This window comes from Bos mutus, chromosome 1 (assembly GCF_027580195.1).
Source record: "Bos mutus isolate GX-2022 chromosome 1, NWIPB_WYAK_1.1, whole genome shotgun sequence".
Taxonomy (NCBI): domain Eukaryota; kingdom Metazoa; phylum Chordata; class Mammalia; order Artiodactyla; family Bovidae; genus Bos; species Bos mutus.
In genome coordinates, this window is record NC_091617.1 from 57,364,747 (window position 1) to 57,392,613 (window position 27,867).

General features: G+C 39.6%; 1 protein-coding gene across 3 annotated transcripts in view; it reads left to right on the forward strand.

Moving 5' to 3' along the window:
• Window positions 1–27,867, forward strand: part of SIDT1 (SID1 transmembrane family member 1) — a 113,958-nt gene that overhangs the window by 37,385 nt on the left and 48,706 nt on the right. For all 3 annotated transcript variants that reach the window (XR_011463995.1, XM_070369472.1, XM_070369482.1), the window contains exons 3-9: window positions 415–585; window positions 9,512–9,557; window positions 15,602–15,703; window positions 16,320–16,403; window positions 18,234–18,321; window positions 19,901–19,972; window positions 20,688–20,781. Coding sequence is in view for 2 of the 3 variants with exons in the window: in XM_070369472.1 (XP_070225573.1) it covers window positions 415–585; window positions 9,512–9,557; window positions 15,602–15,703; window positions 16,320–16,403; window positions 18,234–18,321; window positions 19,901–19,972; window positions 20,688–20,781 (657 nt within the window). In the remaining variant the exon portion in view is untranslated. The remainder of the gene's footprint in view (window positions 1–414; window positions 586–9,511; window positions 9,558–15,601; window positions 15,704–16,319; window positions 16,404–18,233; window positions 18,322–19,900; window positions 19,973–20,687; window positions 20,782–27,867) is intronic.

A 27,867-nucleotide genomic window follows, 5' to 3' on the forward strand; every position in this document is an offset into this window, starting at 1 on the left:
GAGGACTGAAACACTGACTCTGATGCCTTGACTCGGACTCTGGGGCTTTCTTTATATTTGTTTAGCAAAGGCTTAAAGAGTGGCAAAATGGAATCAGGTTGTTTTATCAGAACAGTTTCCCTTCCAAAATCTGATTAATTTTCTGATTGAATTAGGAGGGTGATGTGATGCAGACACAGTCTAAGTGAACTGGTCGGCCCTCAGCAGTCCCCATTATCTGTGCTATAATGTCACACAATTCTGTGCCAAGTACTTTAGCTGTAAAAATCACTGTCGGTGGGTCCAGTATGAAGTTTTAAATATAAGGACCTGGAAAGAAATTCAGAGAGAACTGAAAGGAAATGTTTGTTTCCCTGCTTGTTCATTGAGTGTCCTTTTCCTTCTCGCTGGTTTTCCCTCCCCTGGCTGCTGCAGATACCAGAGGAGCTACAACTACCAGGAAGTGAGCCGTACCCTTTGCCCCTCCGAAGCAACCAATGAAACAGGACCTCTGGAGCAACTGATATTTGTAGATGTCGCATCCATGGCGCCCCTGGGTGCCCAGTACAAACTGCTGGTTACCAAGCTCAAGCACTTCCAGCTGCAGTAAGCAGGACTCCTTGTGGCCTTTCTTTGTTCGCCTGTCTGCTCTTCCTGTGCTGTGCGTGCTTGGCCCTGCTTCCTCCCTCCCAGATCAGCACTCCAGAAGGAAGTCAGCCACTTGGCGTATTGTCTGTGCACCTTCGGAACTCCCCTGCTCACAGCTGGGCAGCAGGGCCTTAATCTGTGCAACAGGGGGGCAGAGGGGAGAGTGGTGGACCCGACAGGCGTATCCGTTCCTGGGGGTCTGTGCAGACCCCCTCCTGTCTGCCATCCCAGCTAGAGTGATGTCCAAGCACTAGGGTGGGTACTTCTGTGTTCCTCACCAGTGCCACCTTCCTGAAGGCAGTTTTAGTTTTGTTTTAAGGAAGATCTTAAGCTGGTTTTCTCGTCCTTATTACTATTCCAGTTTTCTCTTTCTGGTTAGGAATGTATACAGGCTGAAAATAATATTTTATGTGGCTTTGTCCTGTGTGTAAAAAACTTAATGACTGCTTCCTCCTTCTCCTTGCACTACTGTCTTTTGAAACCAAATCAGTCAGGATACATCATCTCAAATTGTTTACCTTAGACATGGAGTAAAGTGGAGGGCATTGTCTCCAAAGCATCTGTTCCCTCTCAGAGGTTACTCATGTAAAATATTGCATAAATCTGTGTGAAAAGGTAAACAGAAAAGCTAAGGTTATTCCTTAATAAGGTCAAAAACTTCAGGGAGTTTCCTGTCCCATCCTACTCTAAGCTCAAGGGTTCTCAAGGGTTCAAACCATTTCCTCCCTTTTCAGTGTTCTAAGGAAACTTTTAAAAATATATCATCAAACTGCTTATATTAAAATTTTCATTTGTACTCATCAAAAGGTATCATTAAGAGAACAGAAAGACAAGCCATAGACTGGAGCTTATGTTTCCAACATACGTAAGAAAGGACTCATATACAGAATGCATAAAGAACCTCTATAAATCAATAAGAAAACACTGGCAAGATTTTGATTGCCATCTCCGGTATCACCCATCCTTCTGTGGCTCTGGCTTCTTCTGGTTGAGGATCTTAGAGCCTACAAGTCTGAGCACTGCTTAGGTTCAGACTCCATTTCAGTGGAGTGAATAGGTTTTCTGAGGCAAAAATGAGGAGACCTCAGGGCCAGAAACTACTTGAGAAAACAATCACAACTCTGACCTCTCACTGGAACTTTGGGACAGAGTCAGAAGAATCTCAGAAGGAGAACTAATGTTTATATTTACCCAATGAAAATGAACAACATATCATATGTGATGGGTTTTCTAAATCCCATTAGTCTTACTTGGCATATGTGAGTCCATTTATATGTTGCTTACAAGAGTACAATCTTTAAAAAAGAATGTATGAATGTAAATAAAAGATAGTAAAAGAAATATCATGCTGATACTAAATAAAAGAAAGTTGATATAGTATATCATATTATACGAGATATTCCTTAATGCAAAACGCATTATTAGCTATAGAGAAATTTATTTTTGCAGCTTATTTTTCTGATCAGAATGTTCTGCTCTATTATAAAACTCTCTTTCAATTTTCTCAGGTATTTATCTTGGTCTTCTCTGTACCCTGTGACGGTGTATATATACCTGGACATAGATGGACAGATGGATTAATGAATGTTCAGAAGGATGGAGAAGTAGTTAGAGCATTTTACAAGTCCCTCCATTAACTGCAGAGTAAAAAAAGTGATGTGATGATTTCAAGAGCAAAGAACCACCTACCTACCCCCCAAAAAAGGCAGAAAAATATCAATTATATCAGTATCTAAGAGGGAGGTTTGATCATTATAGTGTATATATTTTTAATAGACTCTCCATGTGATTCTAATGTGCAGCCAGAGTTAGAGAACAACTACCTTTAAGCAATTTCTAAATGTGGTTCTTGTGCTTGTTTTAATATTTAAATTTATTTGTGATATTAAACAGTATGGGAATGCGTGCTCATAATCTGAAGGACGTGGCACACATTGCTTGAACAGAGGGCATTTTGAGCTTCAGAGAAGCCCTGCATCTACTAACTGGCCTCTGTGTGTCTAACCTGTCACTGTCACTTGGTAGCAGTGTACTTGAATCCTAGGGCTGGTATCTCTAAGGCTAATTAGATGCTTTGGAGAACTGAATTCTGTGAAACTGAAGTCATAAGGTCACAAGTCTGCGAGTGTTAATGAATGATTCACATGTAGTGAAACTGCGAATCTATTCTCACATTGTTTTTTGTTTCTGCCTCTCACAATGTGACGACTTCAGCAATCAAACATTCAAGACTGTTTCAAAATGTACATAGTTACAAGAGTTTCTCTGAGACTAAAATAAGCCAGAGAAGAGATGGAACTGAGATTTATGTGTCCCTTCCTCCCTGGCCCTGGATTGTCCCAGGTCATTCAGTTGTGTCTAACTCTTTGCAACCCCATGGATGGTAGCCTGCCAGGCTCCTCTGCCTATGGAGTTCTCCAGGCAAGAATACAGGAGTGGTTAGCCATTTCCTTCTCCAAGGGATCTTCCCGACCCAGGGATAGAACCAGGGATCCTGCATTGCTGGAAACCCAGAAATCCAGAGAATGATGGATCAGGCAAGAGCTGAGGTCTGGGGACATCTGGACTCTAGGTATTGAGAGAAACACTGAAGAATTAACTCAACTTTCCTTACATTGAAGTTTCTCTTGTATGTTTTTCTGTGTCAGACTAGAAGGTACATGAAACATATCCTGGGATTTTTTTTTCTCGAATTATAAATTTTAAGAATAGAAGGACATTTGGGGATTGAACTCACTCATTTCATTTTTTACAGATGAGCAAACTGATGCCCAGAGAGGTTAAGTGATTTGTACACACTCACACAGCTGAGAAAGGGCAACATCAAGACTAGATTTGACTCTGACTTGCAGTTCTGAGTTCTTCCCACTATAACATGCTATTTCTACTTTCTGTTTTAAAACTGCCTTCTGAATTTTTGTTGACCTAAAAATGTTTCTCAATTCCAAGAAGCATTTCTTTATTTAAATCCAGCTTAAAAAATAAAATTATGCTTTAAAACATTACTCCTCACTGTCTTAACTCTCCTGCACCTGTCTCCACACACACACGTGCACACACACACACACACACACACACACCAGTTTTTCCCTCACTCCTTTTCCCAGACACCATTGCTCTGGTGTTCAGTGTGCCAGAGTGTGATGCTGCAGACAGGGAAGAGCAGAAGGCTGCAGGAACAGGCAGACACCTGACCCTGGGGTGGGAGGAGCTTGGAAGGGCCGTTGAGAAATTTAGACAGTTGTCTAAATTGTCATAGGTGTGTGGAGAATGGATTTGAAGGGGGCAAGACTGGAGGCAGAGAAATTAAAAGGACTGATGCTGTGATCAAGATAAATAACATGGAGATGAATGGAAGAATTTGTAGGTGAAGTTGACAAAGCTTGATTGAACATTTGGGGTGAGGGAAATGGGAGAGTCAAGGATGACCATATAACTTGTAGATGGCGGTGCCTCTAAGAGAAAATGAGAATTTTGAGGAGGGAAGGAAGAGATGATAAGTTCATGCTGAACTTGAAGTGCAGTACCTAGCAGAGTGTCGAATGCACACCAGCACAATGCTCAGGAGAGAGGGCTGAGTGACACAGTGCCCACCAAAGAGAAGCTTCACGTGGAAGGCTGGGCCATGTGGTGCCCAAGGCAGAATTACAGGAGACAAGGGGAGAAGCAGGCAGTACCCCATCCTTGCTCTTTGAGATCTTTATTCTGTACCAAGGCGTTTAGACTTCACCTTGCAGATTATGGAAGCCACTAATGAATCTGATCTTTGAGATGATTTTAGTAGCCATGTGGAAGATGAATTGGAGAGGCAGGGGTAGAGGCACATAGGCAAAGGAAAACTTACTTGAATAGAGAGGAATAAAAAAGTTATCAGGACCTGAATATATTATGGCGGCAACAAAGTTGTAATGGAGAAAAAGAGTCAAATAACACACATGGGGACAATTTACAAATCCAAAAACCACATGTGGCATGATCAGACAAGGAGGGGACATATGTATACCTACGACTGATTCATGCTGATGTTTGACGAAAAACAACAAAACTCTGCAAAGCAATTATCCTTCAATTAAAAAATAAATTTAAATTTAAAAAATACAGTCTTGTGTGAGTACTTGAATCCTTCAACCCTCCTGTAGCCTTCTAAGTGGGCTCTTGAGTCTGTTTTGAGAGGGAGTTTTCGGTGTGCTAGCACAGCTACTATGCTGTAAATAGCAATAGATTTTTGAAGAAATGGATGAGTGAAGAGGCTTTTAAACCATTTTATTATGCGTCATCCTATGTAATTGCCCTTTGATATTTGGGGTAGAGTACATAATGATTTACATTGCTTTTCATGTTTATTTGTTTGTTTTCTTATTGGATGTTACTTGAGCAAAGACAGTGCTTCATACTAATAGAATCAGTAAGACAGAGTGAGCAGTAGTTGTGGAGGGGAATCCAAGATCACTCCAACAATGATATCAGAAGTCAGATGAGGCTTATGGACAGACGTGGCAGATAAGGGTCAAGGAAAGGGGAGTACATTCCATTTTGATCATATATGGAGTTTGAGATGCCTTGAGGGACAGTGAAGTACAGAAGCCCAGCAGAGAAACACTCTTCAGTGAGTGGAGCTCTAGAAGTAGCCCTGGGCTGAATGTGGAGACTTGTGATTCTCTGGCATTGTTGCAGCAACTGTGTGTGTGTGTGTGTGTGTGTGTGTGTGTGTGTGTGTGTGTGCAGACACATACATACATACATATATATGAGATTTTTATGGCAATTATAACATATGGTTATACATATATGAATGAAGATATATATGGTTAAGGAAAATGAGATCAAAAACAGGACTGTGGGTCAGATCCTCATGTAAGGGATGCTCTGAGAAACAGGAACTCTCAGAAGAAGCTGAGTCCGCATGGGCAGATGCATGAGAGAAAACCCAGGAAAGCAGATGTCACAGAGCCCATGGGAGGCAAAGTTCTAAGGCAGAAGGTGTGGTAGTCAGTGTCAAATGTCACAAAGAGGGAAAGAACATTAGGGATTAAGTCACTGGATTTAGCCAAGAGGAGGTGACTGGCAACCTCAGGGAGATGGTAGGGAAAGAACCCTGACAGCAGTGGGGAGAGGAAAGGGTGAATGAGGGATGGGAGCACAGCACCCTGTGACGAGGCTGGTCTGTGAAGGAGAGGGACGATACAGAATGACGTCGAAGGAGGGAAATCCAGGGGAAAGAGCACAACTTTGTTGGGGGCATTTGTTTGTTATTTATGTTGAAAATGGTTGAGACTACAGTATGTTTATAAACCAAGGAGAAGCAAGGCAAATAAAGTTTATAGGACACTTGGATTTTTGTAGAAGCAAAGTCCCAGAGAAGAGAAGAAAGGACAGAATTTAGCACATGCGTGGAGTTTATCCTCTGACCAGAGCCATGAGGTGGAGGGCTACAGATGGTGGAGGGCTGTGGGGAGATTTGTGGTAAACAAAGTCAGTTCATGACAGATGGCAGGAAGGAGATAACAGGAAACGATACTCTGAAGTCCATAGTCCAGGTGAATAACCAGTGTAATATCCTTCGACAAACAAAGGGAGGGTTTTGAATCCCCACTCTGCTCTGTGCTAGGGGCTTGCTGTCATATAATAAGATGAATATGAATCTCACAGTCTTCTCTGTACTCACCTTAAAAAATGACTTAGCTTTTGGCTTTGTCTTTCCACTGATCCTTTCTCCCCATCTCCCTTTCCTTGTCCTGTTTCATTACCTCCTGCTCTCTCTCTCTCTCTCCCTTCTCCATGGACCCCTCTCCCCTCTTCTCCCATCTCTCTTGACTCCTCTGCTCTTTTTCTCTTTCACTCTTCCTCAAGCTAGCCAGTGAGGAAACAAAGTTAGTTTTTAGGTTTTCTTATTTATTAGGTAAACATTTGTTTCCTGTGTTTAATTTTTTCAAACAAATAAGTCAAAAATTATACACTTCCTTCTCTAAAACTGAAGGTGTACATGTGTCTCAATTAGACTTGTTCTGTTGTTTAATGACCCCTGCTAAAATAAGCCTTCTCCACCTCTGCTGGAGGCCGATGGGGAAGGAAGCAGAACCTTTCATCTGCAACAGGCACCATGTTTATTTTGCACACACTGTTGACTCCAGGAGAAAGAGGAGATTACATGGGATAGTCTTAAGGAAAATAATATATTTTCAAAGTTTATATGTTTTGTACTAGTAAAGAAAACAGAAAGAACAAGGGGGAAAAAAAAACACAGAAAATCCCTATCCATGTCCACACAATTCAATGTCTTAACTGGAATGCAAATGACAGGGGAGAATTTAAAAACAAATTTCTGGCCAAAGAAAACTGTTCGCTTCTGGAAATCTTAACCTGTCTGTTGCCAGCCAAGAAAACCACCATCCATTTCGTTCCCCTGACCTGGTAACAGACAGAACTGAGGGCCCGTGTTGCCCTGGTAACTGCAGATGACATTCCCCATGCATGCTGCAGAGAGCCATGCACAGCATGTGGTTTCTGACTCTGGCTGTGGAGTCTCAGAGCACACACAGAGCTGGATTTGACACCAACTTCAGTTTCTTTACGTGACGTAAGGTCATGTGTTATTAACCATGCTTCAGCAGAACCAACCCTTGACTCTGATGATGATTTCTATTGAGAGTGGATATATATATAAATTGTATCTATTGCTAAATTCTAAGTCTAGTCTGCTAATGGCCTAAATTGTTTGTCATTACCTTTAGAAACAGTGCTCAAAATCTGTGACTTCTAAACAACGCCTCCAATTACAAACTTCATGCTTCAGATGTCCTGACATGCCCTTTCTAAAGGAATCCTTAGTAAAAATGTTTAACGGTTTAATTTTTATAAAAGGAAAAATTAGGAGTGGATAAAACAAGACTCTTTAGGGAGCACCAGGGGATGAAGCTGTGGAGGGGCCCCAGAAGTTCAGGTTTCCAGAAGTGCAGGTCACACTGAAGGGCTGGGATCATGCCATTCTCCTGATGCAGGCATTGAGAGTACAGTGAGTATGTGTGAGTGATCCTCACAATTAAAGATGAGACAAGAACCAGAAAGAACAAAAGCCCCAAACAGCCCTTGCATGACTACAGAGAAGACCTACTCTGTTTTTGCATTTTCCAGTCTCTTGAACTGTTCAAAAGTGTCCTTTCCAATAGCACTCTATGCTACAAATGTATATTTCCCACATCCTCCTCACACTCTCCTCAGAGCTGGATCACTGCTGTCTTTCACAGAAGATGCAAATATCTAATAAAATAATTTCTAGAAAATTGATAATTGAAAAGAAAATAGCTTCATTATATTCTTTTGATGGTATGTGCATTTTAAGAAGGGTCTTAGAAGGCAATGCCTAACCCAAAGAAGACCCATCTTGGAGGGAAATGTAGACAACTGTGGGGTGTTTGGGGCAGGAAGAGCATACTCCTCTCCCTAGAGACCCTCCCATGGTGATTATGTATTCATCATGTTTTTTAAAAAGTGATATTTTTGCCATCAGATTAGATAAGATCAGTCGCTCAGTCGTGTCTGACTCTTTGTGATCCCATGAATCGCAGCACGCCAGGCCTCCCTGTCCATCACCAACTCCCGGAGTTCACTGAGACTCATGTCCATCGAGTCAGTGATGCCACCCAGCCATCTCATCCTCTGTCATCCCCTTCTCCTCCTGCCCCCAATCCCTCCCAGCATCAGAATCTTTTCCAATGAGTCAACTCTTCGCATGAGGTAGCCAAAGTACTGGAGTTTCAGCTTTAGCATCATTCCTTCCAAAGAAATCCCAGGGCTGATCTCCTTCAGAATGGACTGGTTGGATCTCCTTGCAGTCCAAGGGACTCTCAAGAGTCTTCTCCAACACCACAGTTCAAAAGCATCAACTCTTCGGTACTCAGCCTTCTTCACAGTCCAACTCTCACATCCATACATGACCACAGGAAAAACCATAGCCTTGACTAGACGAACCTTTGTTGGCAAAGTAATGTCTCTGCTTTTGAATATGCTATCTAGGTTGGTCATAACTTTCCTTCCAGGGAGTAAGCATCTTTTAATTTCATGGCTGCAGTCACCATCTGCAGTGATTTTGGAGCCCAGAAAAATAAAGTCTGACACTGTTTCCACCGTTTCCCCATCTATTTCCCATGAAGTGATGGGACCAGATGCCATGATCTTTATTTTCTGAATGTTGAGCTTTAAGCCAACTTTTGCACTCTCCACTTTCACTTTCATCAGTAGGCTTTTTAGGTCCTCTTCACTTTCTGCCATAAGGGTGGTGTCATCTGCATATCTGAGGTTATTGATATTTCTCCCGGCAATCTTGATTCCAGCTTGTGTTTCTTCCAGTCCAGCGTTTCTCATGATGTACTCTGCATATAAGTTAAATAAGCAGGGTGACAATATACAGCCTTGACGTACTCCTTTTCCTATTTGGAACCAGTCTGTTGTTCCATGTCCAGTTCTAACTGTTGCCATAGATACATCAAAATTAATTTAAGTTCTATCTGAATTATGCAAAAGAACCTCAAGCCTTATTTTCCTCTCTCTTTCAGCCCACTTCTGACACCTAAAACTTATAGTTGAGTGTAAAATCTTAAGAGAATCTGAAGACAAATGTGTCTATAAAAGTCAAAGTACTTACTTGTATAGGTATAACTTTATGGGTTTTTTTATAAAGACATAAAATTGATCCCTTCCCCACCTTGATCATTCTTGATAGCTGAAACCACCAAGTTCCCATGCAGTGTACTTTGTCACTTTTATGGGCCCAGACAGAACTGCTTTGTCAAAGGGAAGGGCTTTTCTTGCATCTAGTTTGAGATTTTTTTTAAGAAATAACTTTTGCTTTTCTTTCACTTTTCCCCCTTTTCCTTGTATTTCTCAGGACAAATGTTGCCTTTCACTTCACTGCCAGCCCCTCTCAACCTCAGGTAAGTGAAGGCTTCAAAGTTATCATGATTCTTACCCAAATAAACCATGGTAACAAGTTGAGTTAGCATGTGGTATTGCCCTTAATCTTTTACAATTTGAGCTATATTTGTATTTTTGGAATGTAGTTCTTATAACTGAGATTTTAGACACATCATTAACCTTATCACTGGAACTGGTATGAAATGGGAGGTATGACATGTTTACAGATACTCCTTTGCTTAACCTTCATTCATCAAATCGTGGGCCAACTAGGCACACCAGGTACAGTGTTAAGCTGTATTAGGTGCCAGGGATAGAAGGATGTAGAGAGGTGCAACTTCTGCCTGCATGGACCTTATAATTAGGAGGGGGATGGGGAGACAGAGAGTGGAAGGCCACCACTAAACAGATACAAAAGTAAACAACTGATCTGGAAAATATAACAAAAATGAGAGATTTTAATATCTACAGTGTTACGGATAAAATTCATTTCTCCCATCATTAAGAAAGAACAGGTATGCTGACAAAAATTATCAGAAGATTTAGATACTTGGGTTATGCTCTCCACTAGGCCATCATCGTAAACCAAATAAACAGATTAGAACTTTGACTGATTCAGGCTGCTTGTCTAGTGATACTGCTAGCTACTTTCCTTTTTCCTTTCATAGATTCTGAAAGAGTAAGGTTCATGCAATAGCCAAGTTTAAAGCAGATTTACTTAATGTCCGGATGTTTCTTGTAAATTTTCAGTAGGCTGCAATACAACTTTGGTCAAAAGTGGCCTTGGATATACTAGAACTGGGATTAACATATTGTATAGATGCTGTTGTAAATCTATTACAATCACTTGTGAGCTGGTGAACCCGTTCTCAGAGAGAAGCCCTGTTTTGTAGTTTGCCCATTTCTGCAGTGTAAATACCTCCACCCCGGCTGATTTCAGACTGCCATCATGACATCACTGAGCACAGAGTTGGAAATCCATGTGCACAGTCAGCTCCCCAAACCTGCCAAAGCTGACCCCCACACACCTTTAAGAGTCACACGTCCCATCAAAGTCTCCACGTGCATGTATGCTGCCACCCAGTGACAGAAGAGGCTACAGACCCACAGTCCACTGACCTCAAAGTATCGGTCACTTGATTCACGAAATGTTTGAAAGCACTAATTGCGAGTTGCAATGGGAGGTATCTAGATAGGAAGGGAAAAACTTGCACCCCAACTGCAGAAAGAGTACAGTTGAATAGTCCAGTCCAGAGTCCTGAATGTCGTGATGTACTTTGTAGACTGAAAACCAGTGATGATTATATATTGCAGCTTCTTTCCATTAAAAAAAATTATTAAACACTAAAGTCCAAACAATTTGTATATAAATTACAAACTAGAGTAAAATATACCTAGAAAAACTCATGAAACAAAACAGAAATCCTTTGACACCTATAAGGTCTTATTTTACTCATAACTGTTCCCATTTTGGCCTATATTTTATATCTTCTTCAACTATAGGAAAAAATTTCTGTACCTTTAAATTCACCCAAACTATTGGGTGAATTTAGACTCAGACAACCTGTATCATCACTGCCTGCCTCTGTTCCTATAGATAGAAGCAGGTTACAGAAACTGGTTAGGTAATCAGGACGTAAGAAGGTGATTTTTAGCCTCAATTCCAGGCATTGCTTTAGATCCTTGTCATTTGCTTCTTTCTGGTAAAAGTACATTATCAAGGCAAAGGGTTTATTTACTTGGGATTTATGGTAATTTAGAGATAAAGAAAACTGGTGGGACTTCGCTGGTGATTCTTCCAGTGGTTAAGAATCTGCCTGCCAATGCAGGGGACACGGGTTTGATCCCTGGTCCGGGAAGGTTCCACATGCCTCGGGGCAACTAACCTCCTGCGCCATAACTGCTGAAGCCCTCATGCCCCAGAGCCCGTGCTCCACAACAGAAGTCACCACAGTGGGAAGCCCACACGCTGCAGCTAGAGAGTAGCCTCCACTTGCCACAACCAGAGAAAGCCCGCATGTAGCAACAAAGACCCAGCACAGCCAAGTAATTAAATCAATAAAATTTAAAGCAATTTACAAAAAAAGAAGATTGGTAATACTTTGGCATATAGATAAGACTTCAGCAGAGGTCTACAGCTTGCACAAAACTAACTCCTAGAATATATAGGAATATATATGACATTTATTTTCATTACTGCTAATAGTAGCCATAATAATGCTTTTGAGGTAACAAAGTATGGTTTCCCTAAGAACCAAGAGCACATGTTGGGAATTCCAGAGTATTCACCTTTCGAAGAGCCCTGTATTCTATGTATTTGAATCAAGCTCCAAAATAAAAGCGCAAAATGAAGTGGGTTCTTGAGAGCATTGCCATCTGTTACAAGGAATGAACAGACTTCCAAACAGTAGCATTAATGACACTCTTTAATCTTAAGATAATTTTTCCCCACTTGGAAGGTTTTGGATTGTTGAAAAGTTCTATTTTCATTGCTCTGGTTCTCAGGATAAGATTAGTAAAGAGGATGAGGGAATGCAAAATGAAGTTTTAATGGGTTTGCCACTCCTTCAAAGTGATATATTTACTAATGCCTGGATATGGGGGCTTTTTTGTTTGGTTTCCTCAAAGTCTTTTTTTCTTTTAATGGAGGCTACTTACTTTACAATATTGTAGTGGTTTTTGCCATACATTGACATGAATGAGCCATGGGTGTACATGTGTTCCCCATCCTGAACTCCCCTCCCACCTCTCTCCCCATCCCACCCCTCTGGGTCATCCCAGTGCACCAGCCCTGAGCACCCTGTCTCATGCATCGAACCTGGACTGGCGATCTATTTCACATATGATAATATACATGTTTCAATGCTATTCTCCCAAATCATCCCACCCTCACCTTCTCCCACAGAGTCCAAAAGACTGTTCTATACATCTGTGTCTCTTTTGCTGTCTCGCATATAAGGTTATCGTTACCATCTTTCTAAATTCCATATATATGAGTTAGTATACTGTACTGGTGTTTTTCTTTCTAACTTACTTCACTCTGTATAATAGGCTCCAGTTTCATCCACCTCATTAGAATTGATTCAAATGTATTATTTTTAATGCCTGAGTAATATTCCATTGTGTATATGTACCACAACTTTCTTATCCATCCATCTGCTGATGGACATCTAGGTTGCTTCCATGTCCTGGCTATTATAAACAGTGCTGCGGTGAACATTGGGGTACACGTGTCTCTTTCAATTCTGGTTTCCTTGGTGTGTATGCCCAGCAGTGGGATTGCTGGGTCGTATGGCAGTTCTATTTCCAGTTTTTAAAGGAATCTCCACACTGTTCTCCATAGTGGCTGTACTAGTTTGCATTCCCACCAAAAATGTAAGAGGGTTCCCTTTTCTCCACATCCTCTCGGGCATTTATTACTTGTAGACTTTTGGATGGCTTCCATTCTGACCGGCGTAAGATGGTACCTCATCATGGTTTTGATTTGCATTTCTCTGATAATGAGTAATGTTGAGCATTTTTCATGTGTTTGTTAGCCATCTGTATGTCTTCTCTGAAGAAATGTCGTTTAGTTCTTTGGCCCATTTTTTTGATTGGGTCGTTTATTTTTCTGGAATTGAGCTGCAGGAGTTGCTTGTATATTTTTGAGATTAATTCTTTGTCAGTTGCTTCGTTTGCTATTATTTTCTCCCATTCTGAAGGCTGTCTTTTCACCTTGCTTATAGTTTCCTTCATTGTGCAAAAGCTTTTAAGTTTAATTAGGTCCCATTTGTTTATTTTTGCTTTTATTTCCATTACTCTGGGAGGTGGGTCATAGAGGATCCTGCTGTTATTTATGCCAAAGAGTGTTTTGCCTATGTTCTCCTCTAGGAGTTTTATAGTTTCTGGTCTTACATTTAGATCTTTAATGCATTTTGAGTTTATTTTTGTGTATGGTGTTAGAAAGTGTTCTAGTTTCATTCTTTTACAAGTGGTTGATCAGTTTTCCCAGCACCACTTGTTAAAGAGATTGTCTTTAATCCATTGTATATTCTTGCCTCCTTTGTCAAAGATAAGATGTCCATAGGTGCATGGATTTATCTCTGGGCTTTCTGTTTTATTCCATTGATCTATATTTCTGTCTTTGTGCCAGTCCATACTGTCTTGATGACTGTTGCTTTGTAATATAGCCTGAAGTCAGGCAGGTTGATTCCTCCAGTTCCATTCTTCTTTCTCAAGATAGCTTTGGCTATTCAAGGTTTTTTGTATTTCCATACAAATTGTGAAATTATTTGTTCTAGTTCTGTGAAAAATACCGTTGGTAGCTTGATAGGGATTGCATTGAATCTATAGATTGCTTTGGGTAGTATACTCATTTTCATTATATTGATTCTTCCAATCCATGAACATGGTATATTCCTCTATCTATTTGTGTCCTCTGATTTCTTTCATCAGTGTTTTATAGTTTTCTATATATAGGTCTTTAGTTTCTTTAGGTAGATATATTCCTAAGTATCTTATTCTTTTCATTGCAATGGTGAATGGAATTGTTTCCTTAATTTCTCTTTCTGTTTTCTCATTGTTAGTGTATAGGAATGCAAGGGATTTCTCTGTGTTAATTTTATATCCTGCAACTTTACTATAGTCATTGATTAGTTCTAGTAATTTTCTGGGAGAGTCTTTAGGGTTTTCTATGTAGAGAATCATGTCATCTGCAAACAGTGAGAGTTTTACTTCTTTTCCAATCTGGATTCCTTTTATTTCTTTTTCTGCTCTGATTGCTGTTGCCAAAACTTCCAGTAGTGGTGAGAGTGGGCACCCTTGTCTTGTTCCTGACTTTAGGGGAAATGCTTTCAATTTTTCACCATTGAGGACAATGTTTGCTGTGGGTTTGTCATACATAGCTTTTATTATATTGAGGTATGTCCCTTATATTCCTGCTTTCTGGAGGGTTTTTATTATAAATGGATGTTGAATTTTGTCAAAGGCTTTCTCTGCATCTATTGAGATAATCATATGGTTTTTATCTTTCAATTTGTTAATGTGGTGTATTACATTGATTGATTTGCAGATATTGAAGAATCCTTGCATCCCTGGGATAAAGCCCACTTGGTCATGATGTATGATCTTTTTAATATGTTGTTGGATTCTGTTTGCTAGAATTTTATTAAAGATTATTGCATCTATTTTCATCAGTAATATTGGCCTGTAGTTTTCTTTTTTTGTGGCATCTTTCTCTGGTTTTCCTCAAAGTCTTAATCATGTATTTCATGTCAAGCTTCTCAACCAGTTACTATATTTATAATTACTGGGAAGAAGTTCCCTTTCTTCATTATTAGCAACATGCTTAAAATTTAGAGTTAATAAATTTTTCTGGTGAATTGATAATCTACGTAGGTAAATAGTATAACCTCTATTATAAATGCTTCCTTATTCTGATATTTGAGAAATACTTTTAAAGATATCTTAGCCTGCCCAAAATTGTGAACATATTTCAGGAGCCTAAATGTAGGGCTTAGTCTTTGAATCTAAATGTCATCTCACTGAGTTCCAGCCAAGAAATAGATTCTTTGGCCAAAAAAAAAAAAAGTCTAGGGGAAAGGTGGATGTAGTGCTAATTCTTACCTATGGCAAAGTGGTTAAGATTCTTGAAGAACAAGCTTGTCTGCCTTTCAAGGAAGAGCTTCATATTTCAAAATGACCACATAGAGGTAAACTTTGTTTCCTGTTACATTTCACATATCTCTGATTCAAAGGGTGGGGGGACCTTCTTAAGTTGAAATTGGAATGAAGTGTAGCAAAGTTTAGTTGAGAAATAAATATCATAAAAAAATAATACAGCAATGTTGTATGAAATGGCTCCTTTGTCCTGCTCATGGCTGTATTCCTAGTATGTGAGCCCTGCACAGAGCATCTGCTCAATATGCAAGAGATGAATGGCTGGCTGAATTACTGGAGGCTTACTGAGATTTACATCTGAACTTTGTGCCTCATATTAGAGGAAACCACCTTATTCATGAGAAAATAGTTTGTGACTATAAACATTTCTAAGCATTAACAAATCCTTTTTTTTTTTTATTCTCAGTATTTCCTATACAAATTTCCTGAAGACGTAGACTCAGTTATCATTAAAGTCGTGTCTACATTGGCTTATCCATGCTCTGTTGTCTCAGTCCAGAATATCATGGTGAGTTTCATAACTTGTCAACCTTCCAATATGGAGTTTTATATTGTCTTAGGATAAATGAGAGAGAGTGTGAGCACCATTTCATCCTCTTACTTTGTACTGCTGACAAGACTGCTAAACAGTAAAAGCTGTATCTTGTGCACACAAGTGCACAGATGTGCTTATAGACATTGATCTGGGGAGATAGAGGTTGACTCTTCACCAAGATAAACAAAGGAAGGGAGGGAGGGAAGGAGGATCGTGACAGAGAATAAGGAAGACCAAGTTGTGAACTGCACAAGAAAAACAGGAACCTACTGCTTGTTCTATGTTTTGAATTTTTTGTTGTGTCATTAGGCCCTTTCTGTCTCATAAAGTATTAGTAAAATATGGGAAAGGTGTGATATACTTTAAGACAGATCTTTTATGTTCTCTTTAATATTAATATTAAGTGACCTTGACTTCAGAGGACAAGGCACCAAATTTTAGGAAAATTATTTCCTGACTGCTCTGGGATGAAACTCTTCATGGTTTCTGGCTCAGTAAGGACCCCCTCCTCTGTGATCCAGGTGGTATGGGTGGTATGTATATATGACATTAGTGATGTCTTCCTTTTTATCCCCCATGCACATGACAGTGCCCAGTATATGACCTTGACCACAATGTGGAATTTAATGGTGTCTACCAGTCCATGACTAAGAAAGCTGCCATCACACTACAGGTGAGACATCACTTCTGTGGGCATCATCAGTGACAATGCACAGTTTATAGTCAGGTTTCCTACTGGACCAGTTTGGTCACCCACTGAATTTCGAGAAACGTCAAGGATTACCGCTCACTGTGTACACTGAATCTCTTTCTTTTCTGATTGATTTCAAAATAAAGATTGCTATACCTGGTGGATAATGCTGCTCTACCAGGTGCCCTGTTCCCCTTGGGGAATCCTGGGAACCTGTGATGCAGCAGGAGAGGTGTCTGCTTACAGAGGTAAGGGTGAAAGATGCCAGTCTACTCAATGCGGGGGGCAGGTGCCAATTTAGCGTAAAGTTTATCTGATCAATTTAAAACAACTAAATATATTCTACTAAACCAATATTGCAAATCAGCTATGTTTGCATGCATGCTCAGTTGCTTACTCTTTGCGACCCTATGGACTGCAGCCCACCAGGCTCCTCTGTCCATGGAATTGTCCAGGCAAGAATACTAGAGTGGGTTGCCATTTCCTCCTCCAGGAGATCTTTCCAATCCAGGGATCAAACCTGAATCTCCTGCGTCTCCTGCATTGGCAGGCAGATTCTTTACCACTGAGACACCTGAAAATAGTATATTTCAATTTAAAAGACACATATTTTGATAATTGGTACTAATGACAGTAACCAAAAGAGGACTTCAACTCTGGACAGAATGGGTAAGTTCAAAGGAATATGAACCACATTTGTGTAGAAGTTTGCCCTTTTGGTATTATAATTAAATTTTTGTTTCAGTGATAATTTTATAGCAAAAATATATGCACATCATGTCAGCATATTTTTAAAGAGATTCTGTTCCTGCCTTTAGAGTGGTATTTACTTGAGGTACCTGCAATCTGATGTGTTCTCTAGGTAAGGAGATACTGTTTATTGAATAGCAGGCCATGAATGAGAAGGGGTTAATTATAATTTAAGTATCAGAACTAAAAATTTCTATTAGGCTTTAATTTTTAATGTCTCAGAGTTGATACCTCAAATATCTGTTCTTGTTTTAGTATTTTTTTTCCTTAGCACCTCAGCATTATATAGTCCCAAATTTAAAAGGACAAAAAATAAGCATAATTTCAAACTTTTACACCATCTGGACAGTAAATTAATGAAGAACAAAGTTTACCAGTATTTTCTTACTCTGAATGTATTTGGCAACAAATTAGTACATCTCTCTGGACTCCTGATTCAGTCTTGGGCCATTTTCTGGGTAGGTTAAACATCAGAAATTTGGGAATAATATAAAGCCAAGATTGTATAAATATACTAGATCTTAAATATTATCTTGTCAACCATGCTTCATTCATGGTTAACAAACTGGGACACAGAGAAGCTCACTCAGAGAAAGTCAAAGCCAGGACTATAACTCAGGTCTCCTAACTTGAGTATTTGCTTCCCTAACCTAATTTATTTATTTGTCTGCTGACTGAATGACTTTTCAGAAAGTCATTTATCAATTAATTTTATGATAAAAACACTATAAAAAGCTAAAACAGCTCTAAAAATAAAGTTTATTCAAGAATTTAATATGTAAGTATTAATTATTAAACATAGGCTGTTGACATATATTTTATACAATTCTAAGCAGTCAAGTGGCACAAGACAGACTGAAATCAGAAGAGTGTATCTACATAATTCCTTGGATATAACAATTATTTTATTATGGATAACCTGGAGTAGATCATGGGAATGTGTGAGTCCTTCCTAAGGAGTTAGGGAGAGGGATGAATTTTACTTTTTTTCTCTTTCCTTCTTTTTGCTCCCACCACCATGAATTTTCTCCCTTCTTCTCACTATCTTTATGTCTTACGCAGAAGAAGGATTTTCCAGGTGAGCAGTTCTTTGTGGTGTTTGTGATAAAGCCTGAAGATTATGCCTGTGGAGGATCTTTCTTCATCCAGGGTAAGCAACAGTGAGGAATAATTGGCTATGAAGAAAAACGTAATGGAATGGAATGGAAACGAACCAAAAAGTTTATTTTGGCCCCTTCTGATCCCTTTCAACCATCTCTAGTTCCAAGTAAGTCAGGGTTATCAGCAGTGGCTTGACAAGGCAGTCTGAGATGTACTTGAGAAAAAAATAAAGGGAAGAAAATAATAGATCTCAAGACATTATTGATACTTCAAAATGCCATTTACCACCTTGAGTCTTTTCAAAGTCTTGTACTTCCTCAGACTATATGAGGTAAGTTGGCTCTTTACTCAACAAATATTTACTACTATGAAGTAATGGGGCTTCCTTGGTGGCTCAGATGGTAAAGAATTCCCCTGCAACACAGGAGACCCACGTTCAATCCCTGAGTCAGGAAGATTCCTTGGAGAAGGGAATGACTACCCACTCCAATATTCTTGTCTGGAGAAATCCACAGATAGAGGAGCTTAGTGGGCTATAGCCCATGGAGTTGCAAAGAGTCAGACATGACTGAGTGACTAACACACACACACACACACGTGCGTGCGTGCACACACACACATGAAATAATGATTTTAATACAGCAAATTGAGGTCCATTTTCTAAGATCATTTGGTAGCTAGCAGTAATGGAGCCACCTATATTTATCAGTAGTCATCATTTCCCCAGGAAAAGTCAGAATTCTCAATTCCCACTGCCAAAATTGTATCTTTCAAGATAGTAAGTAAGCAACGTAGGGCAACTTATCCCAATTGACAACTTACCCAATGTGTAAGCTCTTAGGCACAATACAGTGGTTGTGGGCAACTACCCACTAATTACCATGGCAACAGAAAAGGCTGTTGATGGAAAACATGGACCCCTCAACAGCTGATGGGCCATATGTGACCAACGTGGAGAGTGTTTACTGTTGAGTGTAACAGTGTTCTCTTGGTATTCAGGTGAATCTTCTCATGTATTCTTTTTTTAAGCACTGTTTTAATTTTTATTGGAATATATTTGCTTTACAATGTTGTGTTAGTTTCTGCTAAACAACAATGTGAATCAGCCGAATGTATACATATATCCCCTCCCGCTTGGGCCTCCTCATATATTCTTTAATTTCTTAGTTACATAGCTCTAGAGTTTTGCCAACATCCAATGTTTTTGTAAACTACAAATCCTTCAATGGCTATATAAGAAAAACAAATTCTCACTGGCTAGAAAAATGCAAACCAAAAGATGAAGGAGCTCTCTATTTTTGCAGCTGTTTTCCTCAGATTTCCATGATATATTGAGTCATACGTGATATGAGCAGAAAGGTCAAGACTTCTTCATTTAAGAAATGAGGCTACATTCTCAATTAAGTCACTTAGTGCTACCAAAATGCACCCAAACCAAGGTCAAATGGAAAGTTTTAACCAAAGAGTATTAGATGGTTTGAAGGTTTGGTGGTTTGGTTTTCATATAGCTCTTGCTAAAAGAAAATTTAGCAAGAAGAATTCATCCTGGATAGTTTTTAAACAACTGTTCAGATGAGAGGCCAGGAACATAGTATCTGACCCATTGTGCTTTGTTCTTTTTTTACCAGAAAAGGAAAACCAGACTTGGAATCTACAACGTGCAAAGAACCTTCAAGTCACCATTGTTCCTTCCAGTAAAGGTCAGTTTTGGTTGTTATTTTGAGTCACTAAGTTGTGTCCAGCTCTTTGCGACCCCATGGACAGAAGCACACCAGGCTTCCCTGTCCTTCACCATCTCCTAGAGTTTGCTCAGATTCATGTCCATTGAGTCAGTGATGCTATCTAACCACCTCATGCTCTGCTGCCCTCTTCTCCTTGTACCAGCATTCAGTGGAGAGATTCCTGTCAGGAAGGAGATCATGTCATTCAGTGCTAATGTCATCCTTCCAGAGAAACATCATAAGAAAACTAACGTTTATCTTAGAGATAGAAGAGAGAATCAAAGCATTTTGTTAAATTCCTAACAGAAAGAAAGGGAAGTCAGTTATGATTTTGTGTATAGGAAGTCCCTCCCAGCTTGCCTGAGGAAGTCATCACTGTGAAAGGCAGACGTTTATGGACAATGACTAGGTGACCTCCAATAGCTTCCCTGCTTTGAACGGGATTATCTTAGAATTTAAGAATGGGTATGATGCAGATGCAGAGAAGGCAATGGCACCCCACTCCAGTATTCTTGCCTGGAGATTCCCAGGGACGGCAGAGCCTGGTGGGCTGCTGTCTATGGGGTTGCACAGAGTCGGACACGACTGAAGTGGCTTAGCATGATGCAGATGGGCCTGTTAAGCTGTCCTGTCCCAAACACGGTCCTCTTTTCTCCTGAGGACATCCTGACCAGAGCGATTTCTCTTCCCTCAGGATCCGTTTATGTGAAAGCCATGCTTCTCAGTTTCCTCATCTTCTTCTCCTTCTACTTGGGATGCCTGTTTGTTGCATTCATTCATTATATCAGGTATGTCAAGAGCTTAAAGAAATGTCAACCCCCTTCACCTGTCTCTGCTTAGCAGTTAGCACATTAGACTTTAGAGTCATACTGACTGGATTCAGTTCTACCTTAGCCACTGTGTGATCTTGGACAAGTTACTTAATGTTTCTGTACTTCACTTTCCTCATCTGTAAAATGAGACAATAATTTGCCTCTCAGATCAGTATAACTGCAGTGTTTATATCAATGTCCTACACAGAGTAAGTGTTGGTAGTGATAGCTATTTTCATAGTTAGTGAAACTTCAACAGAAAGGCAGCTTGGGTATTTTTTAGAACAGAAAGTGCTCAGTGTAGATCTTATGGAATGTAGGAAATCAGTTTTACCTAACATGGAGATTTAGAAACAGCTTTGAACATTCCATCAAAAAGTAGAATTAATGGCTAAAATAAATCTTGTGGTATAATAAGTGCCAAGAGTAATAAATATGCTGTGACACTATATTCCAGGTGCTTTTTTTACTGTTACAGCATCAATTTTACAGTCAAAATATTCCCTGACCGGAAAAAAGGAGATAATCATGCTGTAATTTGACCAAGGAAATTTCCCTTCCCAAGAGTTTGGCGCCCCCAGTGAAAAAGAGTTGCAGTCTTTTCCTTGTATTTCTGAACAAGCCTGAACTTGAGAATTCCATAGTTTGTCCTGGTCTCTGTGAAACAACTGCAAAGGAATGGCAGGAGGTACAATAAACAAATGTTCTCTCTCCTCTTGAGCATCTAAAGTAAACAAAGCCAATGTAGAGTTTTCAGATTATTGGGAAAGATTAACCTCATTTGTAGAAACACCTCACAGCTACCACAGCAATACAACTTCTCAGTGATACAGGCCTACCTCTGAAATGAATCCCTCTTTCACCTTTATGAAGCTGTGCAACTGAGAAACTGACTTCAAAAACCATTGACCATATCTGGGCCAATTTGAGCACCAAAATTATTAAGGAGAATAGTGAATTACAAACCATTGAGAAAAACAGAAATTCATGAATCCTTATCAACAAGGGAGAGAGGAAGGAAAAAAAGAGAGGGAGGGGAGGAGGGAGGGAAGGAAGGACCTAAATACTTGCATATATACATTCAATGAATTCAACAAAATTACTAAAACATTTCCACATTAGGGAAAGGAGCCATTAGCAAATATTGACATAGGAGGGAAGACCCTTGCCTAGGGCAGAACACCAAACACTGACTGGTAAATAAGGAGAGAGTCCCAGAATTGGAAAATCAGTATTTTGCATAGATCAGGTTAAGAATCATCAATGAATACTAAAGCTAGGAGGAAAATCTGATGAGGATCAAGATATTTGCATGGCCTTAAAGTGATTCCCCACAAAAAGCTTGGAAGTTGTAAGGGATAAGTACTAACCATACAGAGGAGAAATTGGATGATTGACAGGGTGATGAATATTAATATGACCAACAGGAAGATGGACACTTCCAGGTGTGGTACTCTGAAAAGGACACAACCTCACTTGTGTAGTATTCCAGCCAGAAATGCCCATTTTTACTATAATCATGAGGAAAAAACTAGACAAACTCAAAATGTTGAACATTCTATTAAAATGTGTCACAAAAGACAAAAATTAGCTACAGAAATGTTCCAGATTGACTGAGACTGAAGATACATGATGACTAAAGACAATACCCGATCTCAGACCGGATCTTTTACTAGATGAAAAATATGCTGTAAAGGACATTATTGGATCAATTGACACAACTGTAATACAGACAAGATAAGAATATCATATCAGTGTTAAGTGTATTGAATTTGACAATTACACTGTGATTATATAAGAGATTATCTTTATTCTTTGGAAGTATTTAGGCATAAAAATTGATGACATATGCAATTTACTTTCAAATTGTCCCCCCAAAATTTATATATACATATAAATGAAAACTGGAGAAGGAAATGGCAACCCATTCCAGTATTCTGGCCTGGAAAATCCCATGGACAGAGGAGCCTGGCGGGCTACAGTCCATTGGGTCGCAAAGAGTTGGACACGGCTGAGTGATTAACACACATATATGAAAACACACACATGTACCCAGAGACAAAGAATGGTAAAGCAAAGGGAGTAATATGCTAACAATAAGTGAATCTGGGTAACAATATGTGGGGATTCTATAGTCCATTCTTATGGCTTCTCTAAAAATATTTTCAAATAAAAAATGTTAAAAATAAAAACACCAGTCTACAGGCAAATACACCTGGAAAATATATATACATTAACTGGTTATCAGCTCAACTAATTGATTAGATCATAACCACTAACATAGAACAAATACTTGCTCTATGCCAGGCACTGCACTGGGCCTTCTAAGTAGATTATCTCATCTAAATCTCAACAACAGTAAGTACTATTATTATTATTATTATTTGACAGTTAAGAAAACTGAGGTATTGAGAAGTTAAGTAATTTGACCAAGAATTCACAGCCACTAAATGAAGGAGATGGGATTTGAACCCAGGCAGTCTGGCTAGATCATCAAAAAAGCAAGAGAGTTCCAGAAAAACATCTGTTTCTGCTTTATTGACTATGCCAAAGCCTTTGACTGTGTGGATCACAATAAACTGTGGAAAATTCTGAAAGAGATGGGACTACCAGACCACCTGACCTGCCTCTTGAGAAACCTGTATGCAGGTCAGGAAGCAACAGTTAGAACTGGACATGGAACAACAGACTGGTTCCAAATAGGAAAAGGACTATGTCAAGGCTGTATATTGTCACCTGCTTATTTAACTTATATGCAGAGTACATCATGAGAAACGCTGGACTGGAAGAAGCACAAGCTGGAATCAAGATTGCCGGGAGAAATATCAATAACCTCAGCTATGCAGATGACACCACCCTTATGGCAGAAAGTGAAGAGGAACTAAAGAGCCTCATGATGAAAGTGAAAGAAGAGAGTGAAAAGTTAGCTTAAAGCTCAGCATTCAGAAAACGAAGATCATGGCATCTGGTCCCATCACTTCATGGGAAATAGATGGGGTAACAGTGGAAACAGTGGCTGACTTTTATTTTCTTGGGCTCCAAAATCACAGCAGATGGTGATTGTAGCCATGAAATTAAAAGATGCTTGTTCCTTGGAAGGAAAGTTATGACCAACCTAGATAGCATATTAAAAAGCAGAGACATTACTTTGTCAACAAAGGTCTGTCTAATCAAAGCTACGGTTTTTCTGGTGGTCATGTATGGATGTGAGAGTTGGACTGTGAAGAAAGCTGAGCGCCGAAGAATTGATGCTTTTGAACTGTGGTGCTGGAGAAGACTCTTGAGAGTCCCTTGGACTGCAAGGAGATCCAACCAGTCCATCCTAAAGGAGATCAGTCCTGGGTGTTCATTGGAAGGACTGATGCTGAAGCTGAAACTCCAATACTTTGGCCACTTGATGTGAAGAGCTGACTCATTGGAAAAGACCCTGATGCTGGGAAAGATTGAGGGCAGGAGGAGAAGGGGACGACAGAGGATGAGATGGCTGGACGGCATCACCGACTCGATGGACATGGGTTTGGGCGGACTCCAGGAGTTGGTGATGGACAGGGAGGCCTGTCGAACTGGGATTCATGGGGTCACAAAGAGTTGGACACGACTGAGCGACTGAACTGAACTGAGTCTGGCTCCAGAGTCTTAGCTCTTAAAGCAAGCTGGTCAAGATGGGACTGGAGTGGGCAGGGCATGTGAGGAAGGGTAGTCCTGATTAAGGAGACCAGATCCAAAGCCTGGCACCCCAGCATGGATTCAGTTGAAAAAGGGTCCAAAAAGCTGCCAACTTTGATTCAGATGAGTTCTAGTGTCATGGAAAAAGAAGTTCATCTTTTCTGCCTCTCTTAGGACAACTGTCTCTACCTCTGATGTTTTAGATTTTAGAAAATAGGATTTTACCTCTTTAGTTACCTAGCAGACATAATCAACACTACAACCGACAGAAAAATTAAGTTAATAACTGGATATCAATCTCTCTAAAGCTGTTATGCAGCCTGCTGAAGTGAACACAGTTTTTAAAAGTTGCGGCCTAAGGCTCTATTGAAACCTCTGGCTGCCCCAGATTACTGTGCTATACAGTCAGCTGCACAGACATAGAATCTTTCCAAATACAGGCAAACTGAAAATAGAGATCTGGAGACATAAGAACTACTTGGCATCTAACTAGGGAAACAGAATGAGAGAAAATGCTAACAGAACTCTTCCTTCATTGAACCGAGCAGAAATCACAAAGTTTTCTACAAAAGCAAGCGAAGCCAGTCCTGGAGCAGAATACCATTTGCTTGCTGAGCCTCCTGTTCCTTGTTACCAATACCTGTAGTGTTTGCAGCACATGCTATGAGATGCGGGTGAAAACATTGATTACAGACCTGGCTCCTGTCCTCAGGGAGCTCAGAACCCAAAGTGTTTTTATGCTTTTTTCTGTTTTTTCTTTTTCTTTTTTAAATGTTTTTTTGGCTCAACTCCATCCCCCTCCCACCTCCAAGCTACAGTTCATTTGACAAGTATTTATGGAGCCTCTGCAATGATACTCTGAGTCAAGCACTGACTGCATCCATGTCTCTCATTCGTCCTCTCAGTCACCCTGCCAGACATTGAATTTAAACTGCATAATACTGATTACTTGTCCTTCTGTTGATTCCTGTATTAATTATCTGTTACCACAATAACACTGCATAGAAATCAACCATAAAAACTCCAATGGCATACAGCAATACATATTTATATTTGCTCATAAATCTATGGGTGAACTGGATGATTCTGCTAATTTGGACTCTGGACTAGGCTTAGGGGCTTCCCAGGTGGCGCTAGTGGTAAAGAACCTGCCTGCAGTGCAGGAACAAAGAGATATGGAATCAATCCCTGGGTCGGAAAGATCCCCTGGAGGCAAGGGCATGGCAACCCACTCCAGTATTCTTGCCTGGAGAATCCCATGGACAGAGAAGCCTGGTGGTCTACAGTCCATAATAGGCTCGAACAGAGTCGGACATGACTGAGTGACTTAGCATGCACGCATGCACTAGATTTCAGAGATCTCAGCTGGGGTGGTCATAATGTGAAATTACTGGGCAGGTTAGAGAAGCACTGGCTCTTCCAGACTGGCCTCAGGTGTACTTTGCCCTTCATCCTCCAGCAGTCAAGCCCTGGTTTATTGTATCTTCAAGAGAAATTGCACAAAAATGCAGGGCTTCCTTAAGGTGTAGGCTTTAAAGGGGCTCAATATCACTTCCCCCTTGGTGTCCTTGGTCAAATCAAGTGATAAGCCCAGTCCAGATGCAAGAAGTGAAGGTACAGACTCCATTTTTGATTGAATGGGCTGAATACAAGATGAAGTATAGCCATTTTTCAACCAATCTAGAATAGTTCTCATTTACTCTTTCTATTTTATTTATTATATACTGCCTGCCTCACACTAGCTTTGTAAATCACTGAACTTCTCTAATAAAGAATTTTATCAGCTCCAAAACCTAGGGCAAATGTGGGTAAAGCCAATTAATACAAACCCAATCATCTTTTATCAGTTTGTATAATTGCTGCTAGTTAATATCACTAAACTTGCTTTTTTTTAGAGGGACTTCACTAGAGCCTCATTTGCCACCTAGACTCATCAGACCCAATTGTAACTGCTCTCCTTAATGATATGACTCAACAAATATTTACTTATCCTTTCCTGGGTGCCAGGCCCTGTCCCAAAGGTTAGGGATTCAGTGATGAAGAAGACAGTCAAGATACCTTCTCTAATAGAACTTACATTGTACAAAGGGAAGACAGATAAGGAGGCAAGCAATTAATAATTAAAAAAAAAAAACTTCAGCTAGAGAACAAACACATTAGTGAGTTTATTAAGATATAATTCATAGACTATAAAATCTACTCCTTTTTAAAAATTCAGTGGTTTTAGTATATTCATAGTTACACAACCATCACCACTATCTAACTTTCATTATCTCTAAAAAGAAAGCCTGAGTTTACCAAAATTATAGGATACAAGATCAATATACAGAAATCAATTGTATTTCTATACACTAGCAAATATACAATTCAAACATGAAATCAGGAAAATGATCTATTTACAATAGCATCAAAAAAAAAACACTTAAGAAAAGAATTTAACAAATTAAATATAAGACTTGTACATTGAAACCTACAAACATCCTTGAAAGAAATTAAAGAAAATCTAAATATATAAAAAGACATCCTGTACTCATGAATTAGAAGACTTAATATTGTTAAAACGGTATAGTAGACAGAATAGTGGCCCCCAAAAGATGTCCCTGTTCTAATATTTAGAACCTGTTACTATGTTCTTTACATGTCAAAAGAGATTTTACAGATATGATAAAATTATGGTGATTATCCTAGATTATCTGTGTAATGTATACTGTAATTATACATTCTAATGTAATCACAAGGGTCCTTATAAGAGAAAGGCAAGAGAGTCAAAGTAGAAGATATGATGAGGAAAGGCCAGGTTAGAGTAACATATATGAAGATAGGGAAGGAGCCATGCCTCAAGGAATGCAGGCTACCTCTAGACGTTGGAAAAGGCAAAGAAATGGATTCTTCCTTGGGGTTTTCAGAAGGAATACAGCCCTGCTGATATCTTAATGTTAGCCACATAAGATTCATTTTAGAATTGACATCCAGAACTGAAAATAATAAATGTGTATTGTTGTAAACCATAATATTGTGATAATTTGTTATAGCAGTGATATAAACTAAAAGATGTGGCAATATTCCTCTAACTGATCTACAAATTCAGCACAATTCCTATGAAAGTTCCAGCTGACTTTCTTCCAAAAATTGATAAACTGATCCTAAAATTCATATGGAAATGCAAGGGATCCCAAATAGGAAAAACAATCATGACAAAAAGAACAAAGACTCTGAACTCCCAATGCAGGGGGCCTGGGTTTGATTCTTGTCAGGGAACTAGATCCCACATGCCTCAACTAAGAGTTCGCACACCACAACTAAAACATCCCAGGTGTCGCAACTAAGAACCAGTGCAGTCAAATAAATAAATATTAAAAATAAAAAACCTCTGGCACTGACATAAGACATATAGAT